The 8,202-nt window shown below is 50.9% G+C and overlaps 1 protein-coding gene across 2 annotated transcripts; it reads right to left on the bottom strand.

The window, feature by feature from the left end:
- Positions 1 to 3,390: 3,390 nt before the first annotated feature.
- Positions 3,391 to 7,993, bottom strand: LOC136526835 (protein CHLOROPLAST IMPORT APPARATUS 2-like). Of its 2 annotated transcripts, none has more exons than XM_066519415.1 (3): positions 5,821 to 7,993; positions 3,993 to 4,142; positions 3,391 to 3,916 (listed from the first exon to the last, which is right to left on the bottom strand). In XM_066519415.1, the coding sequence occupies exons 1-3, from the start codon at positions 7,006 to 7,008 to the stop codon at positions 3,833 to 3,835; spliced, it is 1,422 nt and encodes a 473-aa protein (XP_066375512.1). In that variant the 5' UTR covers positions 7,009 to 7,993; the 3' UTR covers positions 3,391 to 3,832. The 2 variants fall into 2 exon arrangements, with proteins under 2 accessions (XP_066375512.1, XP_066375513.1); XM_066519416.1 differs by having other exon boundaries at positions 3,397 to 3,881; positions 5,821 to 7,985.
- Between the last annotated feature and the right edge of the window lie 209 nt (positions 7,994 to 8,202).

Below are 8,202 nucleotides of genomic sequence, written 5' to 3'. Positions count from 1 at the left end.
GCTTGCTTTGCTTTTGCAGCTTCCCCTCTCTTGCTCTATGCTATTCGCTCCAATGCATTGACTTCTTTCTCAGCAACAATCTCCAATTGAGTGATTAGCCCCTACATGATAACATTCACTGGAACTTTTTTGTTCTTGCTAGGACTTGAGGCTGTGTCAGTTGTGCTGCTTGCCCTCTTGTGGCTGTTTGTGATACTTGGTGAACTGGTCTGTAAGCCACAGTCGTCTAGAGTAGCAGCACCATCTTCATCATCCTCATCTATCCCTGTGTCTTAGTCATGGCATGATAGTCCAGGGATGGTGGCAGTTGAGCCATCAACAGCAGTGTTCTGGAAGAGCTCAACCATCTGAGGAAAGAATCTAGGCAACCCATACATGAATTTCCTACACTCTGGCTTCTTCTGAAAAATCACAAGAATCCACTGTTAGCAAAAACCAACATGAAAGTAGAACAAGCAAATAAATTATTAGGCACAAAGATTACCCTAGTATGCCTATCCCACCAAGATAGAGGTGCATCTATCCCTCCGTTTTCTTGGCGACCAACACCTGTTTGTAGTTGTGTCCACTTGTAGAACTGTACATGGTCTTAAGCTGGCTGAATCTATTCTTCATACATCTAAGATCATGCTTTAGGCCAGTCTGTTGCTCATAGAAATCTCTCAAATTATCATAACCTCTCCTTGTCATTGTCCCCTTACTTGAATTGCCCTTTCTCATTTCATCAACAGCAAGACAAGAGAAGACAAATGTATTTGCATCGGACCAATTTGCTTTGTCAAACTAGTAGAGAAGCAGATCAGAGAACAAGAGACAAAAATTGAAATAGGTAGATATTGTCGGTGCAGAAAGTGAACAACACGTAAATATTTGTAGGTTTGCCTACGTTGTGATCGAATGTGGCCTAACACTCAATGACATAGGGTTTATACTGGTTCAAACAACATGCTCTACGTCCAGTTTAAGTCAGTCAGTGACTTTATTCCTGAGCCCAGGTGCTCGAAGTTTGTTGTGGGGTTACAAACGGAAGGGAGTAAGATGGAGGGTGCAAGAGCTCCGGTCAGACTCTGGACCGAAGGGCCGAGAGTGACGAGAGCTCTTTCATGCGCTAAGTATTCGAGCGTGTGCTCTGTGTAGCTTTAGAGTGTCTAAAGCTAGCAGAGGGTGAATCGATCGTTTGTTGTTCGGATCGTCAGAGAGTCGTTGGAGTTGTCTGCGTTTGTGAGATTGATCGTGTGTGTGTCATCCGTCCGTATTGGGAGAGAGTGCATCCCCTTTTATAGATGAAGGGGACGGCCTTACAAGCAAGAGAGAGAGAGAGAGAGAGAGTACGTCTACTAAGTCTTGTTGCCCACGCCGTCGGGTATAAGATGATTGTAGGCGCCCACAACACTGTTTATGCCAGACGCATGTGAGAGGTTTTATCGCTTTCACCATGTATGGCAAATGATGGCGCCCATAGCACTATTGGTGCCCAAAGGCATGTGTGGGGTCTTACTGTGTTCGCCGGGTATCGGAGTTGAGGTCACCCACAGCACTGTAGGGCAAACGTCGGCGCCCACAACACCGCTAGGGCTCTGATATGCTTGGAGGGTGGCAGGGCACCCTTCTAACATGCCCTGTCGGTACTGTGCCGCAGGTGTATAGGGTACGGTCCTTGGTATTGTGGTTGACTTGAGCGCCCTGCCTTACTTGCTCCGCCTATTTCCTAGGTCCTCACCGAGTGGGCGTCCCCGGTCGGTTGGTTCCAGTCGACCCTGACTGCGCCAGTCAGAGAAGAGTTGTAAGCAGAGGTTCGGTGCATCCCCAGTCGGAGACATGGGTCGGAGTCGGAAGCGAACGCCGTTCCTCTTTGGCCAGGCCTCCCGATCGGAGAGGCGGGCTAGAGTCAGAAGCGAGTGCCGGTCGGAGAGGCGGGCCGGAGTCGGAGGCGAGCGCCATTCCTCCTTGGCAAAGCTTTCCGGTCGAAGAGGCGGGCCGGAGTCGGAAGCGGGTGCCGTTCCACCTTGGCCAAGCCTTCCGGTCGAAGATTGGTTTGCCCATTTGGCCTGTCGTTAGGTATTTGGGCCAGCCCAAGAGTTGTGCGTTGTAACTTGTAAACAACGTCATCTGCTGGGCCGAGCTTTTGCTGGGAAGCAGGTCCATGAGGGACCCCGGGTTTATGAACCCGATAGATATAGATCAAACAAATACATAGTACTACATGAAACATGTACACACTTCAATAACAAACAACTAAACAGTAGTAGTTCATACAAACTTATAGATCAAACAAATACAAACTAACACACACCTGTAGATCAAACAGATTAGACAAATAAACATTTGTACATCGAACAAATAAAACCTAACACATCAGGATCAATGAAAAGTATGAGAATCTAGTAAAAAAATAGACATGCAGAACCATAAATAAGACATGCATAACATAAATAATAAACATAGCAAAGTACGAATCAGATCAGAGAACAAGCTCACCTCGGGCGGGATGTCGTTGTCATCTTCTGGCTCCATTCCTTCAGTTGGAGGATACGAGCTGCCCGAAGCAACTGTTCCACGCATCCTAGCTACCGCGCGCGTGGGCACAACTACTACTGATTCCCACCCTGGAGCGGCGCACAGCAGTGCGAGAAGCCGGACGTTTCCCAGATCCGGTCGCTCCTGCGATCGGCCGAGGAGGAACGAACCCTCCAACACCGGATCTGGTGCCAATGCGAAGAGAAAGAAGCCCTCTACTGCCGGGAGCGATGTCACCTTGGAGGAGCCCCTGGTAAGAACCCATGTAGGGGAAGCCGTCGACGTCGGTGTTCAGATCCAGCCCCTCCATGCCACGTCGAGCGGAGGAGCCCGTACCATACGTTGGCGCTTGGGAGAAGACACCGAAGTCGCCGGGATGGGGGGAACGACGGACCGGAGCCATTTAGATCCACCGGAGAAGAGGACAACGAGTAATAGTCCGGATACTCGGACCTGTGGCCGTCCATGGCAGAAGCAGTGAGCGGAGGAGCTGCTACGCCGGCGGAGGGGTTGGGAGGAGCGGCAGCGGCGTGGAGCGAAGTGGCGGCGGCGGCGGGGAAAGCAGAGGAGAGCGAGCGCGAGATGGAGAGAGTGAGCGAGCTAAGAGAGTGAGCTGTGAGTGAGGGGGTAGCGGTGCGCTCAGACAAAGCGCATTGATGAAGGGCAAGCCCTGTTCAGACGTGGTTTTAGAAGCTGCTAGTAAGGTTTGGGTGACTAGCTGACTAAAGACTGTTTAGTCTCTTTTAGTAAAGGTATTTGACAAAAAAGTTACTAAAAGGGACTAAAAGCTACTAAATTTAGGAGGTGCTATGTGAACCAAACACCCCCTTAATGAGAATCGTGTCTGAAAAAAACAGGCCTCTGGTTTGTTGCCATGTGCATTCAAGCTCACCAACCCCTCCACAACTTGGATCATTAGACCAACAAAAACTTACTGGTCAACTCTTCTCAGTTTTCTGGTACTGATGCAGTTCTTATTGCTCATTCCAGACTTCACTCACATGACAGCTCTAGGAAAAATAAAGAAGAATGGCAAACAAACAACAGAATTGCAGAAACAGTGATAACACGGTTCCATTAACTGGTTGGGATATCACTTCATGGCCTTCTTTACATCAGCATCTGGAGCTGGAGAAGTTGCAAGGAAACTACCATCAGATCCCCATGATTACAACTTACATGCCACTCTACATCTGCCGCGCTATAACGCTGCAGAAATGAAAATTGAGAAGCACTGCTGCTTCTCCTAGAGAGCAAGAGTGAAGCCCCAGAAATGTTCCTTGGAGCAAGATCCATCTTCCTTAGCTCTCTTTCTCTAATGCTTGCTGTTGCTGGAGAAAATAAGCCTTGCTGACAAACCTCCCCTGTGAAAGCGCAAAAACTCAGACACCTTCAGAGACTGTGCAAAAGATGAGATATATGTTGGTTTTGCTGCTGCAGAAAAAATCACTTCAAGAGTCGGTTCTGGTGCTTACCTTGACCCGAGGCCGGTAGTACCGAGTCTGCTTATTAGAGGGGAGGGGAGTGCACGGCTTCTGCTTGCGCTGCATCTTTAGAATGTTGCCTTCCCTGATAACAGCGCTGGTACCATTCTTTGGGAAGAGATCACTGTCTTCATGTTTAACCTGCGATGAAAATTCCACACTTGCCAGTAAGAAGCAAGTTTCTTCAGGTAAAAGTGAACATAAGGGATGAATGGAATGCTTGCAGGGTTGCATTGTAAGTGGTCTCTCAGCATATTGATGTAATGCACATTGTTAACATTAATAATTTTACATGGAAGAAAACTAGGTTCATTACAATGTACAACAGCAAGCTGGGGTAGGCTGGAGCCATATACCATTTGCAGTACAATGAGACAGTTTTAGGAAAATGCAGAGCAATTGATCATTAACATGTCTACATGAGGAGAGTCAACCAAGCCTTAACTAATGGTTTAATTTCCAAAAGCACTCCAATATTTTTGCTATTTAAATGCAGAAAGGCCAGGTTGGCTAGAGTTCATTGCGCTAGCTTTTTGTACCACCAATTTGAGCCCAACCACTCTACCAACAATGGAACTTAGCATGCATACATGCCTTAGGGTACCTACATGTCTTTTGATGCAAAAGTGGTACTAGCTATGGCTCATTAAAATGGTTAGGATATCTGGCAACTGTAAGGAAAGCTGAGTCACTCAGATAAGTTTACTTAAATAAGGAAACTTCCACAAATAATGCATAAAAATTTGAAAGTTAGTTGTTGAATGAGCATTTTTTCAGCAGGGATTATAAGGCGTGTTTCTTAGGCTTTGATGCTAAAGAAACGATACCGGCTTCTTCACTCCGGTTTTTCCTTTTCCTGATCATTATTGTTTTAATCATCCTTTATTCAGTTTTCTGTTTCTGCATACTTGCTTGAGGATCAGAAATATGCAAATAAGCATTTACTTCACAATTTCAGATCACTGGTTGAAGGTACTACTATATGAGGCCTCAAATGAAGTAGGAACCTGTGAATTACCATGGTTTGAATTTTTTCCAAAGCAAATAAGACCAAACTAGGAGATTTTCTTCTACTTCAATTGAACTCCAAAACTGCGAATAAGATATAACGAGGGCTAATTTTCTTATAATAAAAAAAACTCGGCTGGTGGGGGTAAAGCCGCCCCCACGACATTAGCGTTAGAAGAAATTCTCTTCCTGGCCTGGTCGAGAAAAGTCCCCGAAGGCCGGCTGCTCGGACACGCCACAGGGTGCCCAGGACACGTGCATATCTCTGAAGACACCGCAGTGGTTACGTGTATAACTCGACGAGGGGGTTACCCCCAGCCTGAAATTCGCTCTCACGGGGAGTCGAACTCAGGACCTAGGGGGTGCCGCTGGAAAGCTCTAACCACCTAGGCTAGAGTCCTTTGGCTAAGTTTCTTACAATGATTCAACTCAAAGAAAATGGCCATTTGGAATTTCCTTCTGCCTGGCCCATTAAACCAGTAAAGTCAAGTATTGGTGGAGGTAAAAAAATCGGCACATTGTACTTTGTCATATCAGCAAATTTCAGACACAAATTTTCTTCTGGAAGAAACTTGCCACTGATAAGAAATGTAAGGGAATGAAATGAAGTAATGCAGGCCAGATTTTCTAATCACCTGCTGATATAAAACAACAGATGATCTGTGCTTCTACTGAAATGAAACAAATTCTCTTTATCAGACAATATAAACTAATAACAAGTATAATTTAGGGTTCTAAGAACTCTAGCCATTTTAAGTTTTAACTGAAAATGGAAAGCCTTTTTATATCTAGATAAGCTGGAGATACTTACTACCACATGAGCAGAGGACAATGGCAAGTCAGGCCCATTGCCATCAGCGAACACAGAGCCTCTGCCACGCCACGCCTTGAGCACCCTGTCAGTGTTCAAGCTCAGCCCCAATCCTGTCTCTGGCAGTGCTAAAGCTCCAGTGTATCCTGTCTCTGGCAGTGATAAAGCTCCTGTGTCCCCATTGGCAGACTCAGGACTCCCCTCCTCGTATATTGTCCCCAGTGACTTCTTCTTAGTCTTCTTGTCTGTCACTTTCTCCATTGCCATTGGAGGCGGCGGTGAGGGCGTAATGTCTTTCACAGGTATGGCAGGGCACATCCACCATTCAGGATCGACGCTATGCCGCTTCAGCGCTTGATTGATGATACTCTGATCGTGCCGGAAGCTGAGCCCGAGCACCATAAGGTTGCTGAGGTAAGGGTGTATAATCTTGGATCTGGGCAGGTTGCAGTTGACGCTTGAGCTTAACAGGGACGTCCCGTTGTTTTCCATAGAGAGCTTCCCCATGATGCCATCGATGCCCTCGGCCGCGCCCTCGTCGACGCCGCACAGGATAGAGTCGGCGTCGAATCCGTCATCATCGTCGAAGTCGAGCTCCCCGGGCTCGTCAGGCGCCGCCGCAGCATCGTCAGGAGTCGCAGGGGACAGCGCCGGGTCGTGGAACTCGCTGAAGACGCTGCTGACGGCCGCGGGCGACGGGCAGCCCCTGGCAGCGGCGGCAGCGGGGCTCCGCGGCGTCAGAGGCGGCGGCGGCGGCGGCAGGTCGCGGAGGAGGAAGGCGGCCTGGCCGCCGGGGACGGGGAACGGCGGGAGGAGGTCGGAGCAGGACGGGTCGTCAGCGAGCGCGGAGGCGAGGCCGAGGAGGCGGGGCGGCGCCGCCGCCTCGGTGGCCCCCTTGCCCCTGGCGACGGGGAAGACGGAGGGGTACATGGACGCGAGCAGCGCCGCCGCCTCGTTGTACGTCTGGCTGGGCCGCTTCCGCGGCGTGCGCGGGCGCTTCAGCGACAGCGACGCCGCCACCGACGACGAGGTGGCCGACGAGGAGGCGGCGGACGCGTTGGACGCCTCCGAGAGCGTGGAGGACGCCGCGGAGTGCGCCGGGCGGGGCGGCGCCGCCGCCGGCGCGGCCTTGACCATCTCCAGGTCCGGCAGCCGGATGCCGCCGGCCAGGATGCACGACGACGCCATGGCGGCTCGTCCGCCGATCGATCAGTCAGTCAGTCGATCCAGCAACGGAAGGAAACGGAAACCTCACCCAAAAATCGCGATTTTCCTGCCAAAACCCATCAGAGATTTCCGTTTTCCAGCTGGGCGGATCAAATCGGGAAGGAACCCCCGATCTCGGAGATCACGGGTGGAAGAGCACGGACTGCGGGAGCGCGGGGGTGGGGGGAGGGAAATCAGCTGGTGCCGTGCCGTCCTAAACCCAACCCGAGCCAGCGCAAAACCCCCCCACCAGAAAACCAGCGGAAAGGAAGAAAAGGAAGAGGGGCCAAAACGCCAAAGCGACTGGAGGCGCGTGGAACCCGAGGAATTTCTTGTTCACAACGCCACCACTAGCTTCTGCTGCTCTGCTACTGCATCTGCCGCCTGCCGCCTGCCGCCTGCCGCCTGCCCGGCCGGCCTCGGAAACGGAGCCAAAGTGCCGTGCCGGGTGCCGCCGACAAATAAAAATGCAATCTCGGGAAAAGGCGATCACCGAGAAAGAAAAAGAGACGATTAATCAAAGGATTCAAAGCGGCCCGAGAAGAAACCGGCAGGTGTGGTGGCTTGTTGTTAATCAAAGCGGCGGCGGCAGCCACCAGCGCCGCACCAACCTCGAACAAGGGCGGGTTCGAAAAAGTAAACGAGCGTTCGAGCTCAGGAGGTGGCGAGGTCGTGCGTGGCAGTTTCGGCAAGGAGTGAAGGAGGAGAGGGCAGCAGCAGCCAGCAGGGACGGACAGCGGAGGCGTGGTTGGAATTGGTTGGACTGAACGGAGGATCGGGCGGAGGAAACAGAGCCGCCTGCGGATCCGAGAGCAAGCAAGCGAGATCCTAGCGCTTGGATTCGTCAAAGATGACGAGGAAGGAAGAGGCTTGACTTGATTGAGGAATCTTAGTACTTTACTCACCACTGTACCATTCGCGAGGAGGAACAGGAAGGGTTTTAGCGAAGGGAGGGAGAGGGGGACGTCCGGGAGAGGGACTGGAGGACCCCAAAGGGTTTGGATTTTTCGGAGGAGCGAACAGGGGGGGCAGCGGAAGAGACGAACTGCCCTTTCAGCTTGTCACTGTCATCAGCTCGACACCTCACCCATCCACCTTCGGGTGGGCCCCGCACGAAGGTCCGGTACCTCCCATTGCATATTTGCATTGCTTCACACTTTCTCTCACCGGAGAGCC

The sequence above is a fragment of the Miscanthus floridulus genome, chromosome 19, assembly GCF_019320115.1.
Source record: "Miscanthus floridulus cultivar M001 chromosome 19, ASM1932011v1, whole genome shotgun sequence".
In the NCBI taxonomy this organism is placed as follows: Eukaryota; Viridiplantae; Streptophyta; class Magnoliopsida; order Poales; family Poaceae; genus Miscanthus; species Miscanthus floridulus.
This window is presented reverse-complemented; position numbering and strand designations above follow the sequence as displayed.

What these genes read in the sequence shown, in the direction of transcription:
- LOC136526835 (XM_066519415.1), bottom strand. Translation starts at nt 7,008, where the DNA reads ATGGCGTCGTCGTGCATCCTGGCCGGCGGCATCCGGCTGCCGGACCTG. An exon ending in TGTCCTCTGCTCATGTGGTA is followed by an intron (nt 4,143 to 5,820) that starts GTAAGTATCTCC and finishes TTTTCATCGCAG; the next exon opens with GTTAAACATGAAGACAGTGA. An exon ending in ACTACCGGCCTCGGGTCAAG is followed by an intron (nt 3,917 to 3,992) that starts GTAAGCACCAGA and finishes TCTTTTGCACAG; the next exon opens with TCTCTGAAGGTGTCTGAGTT.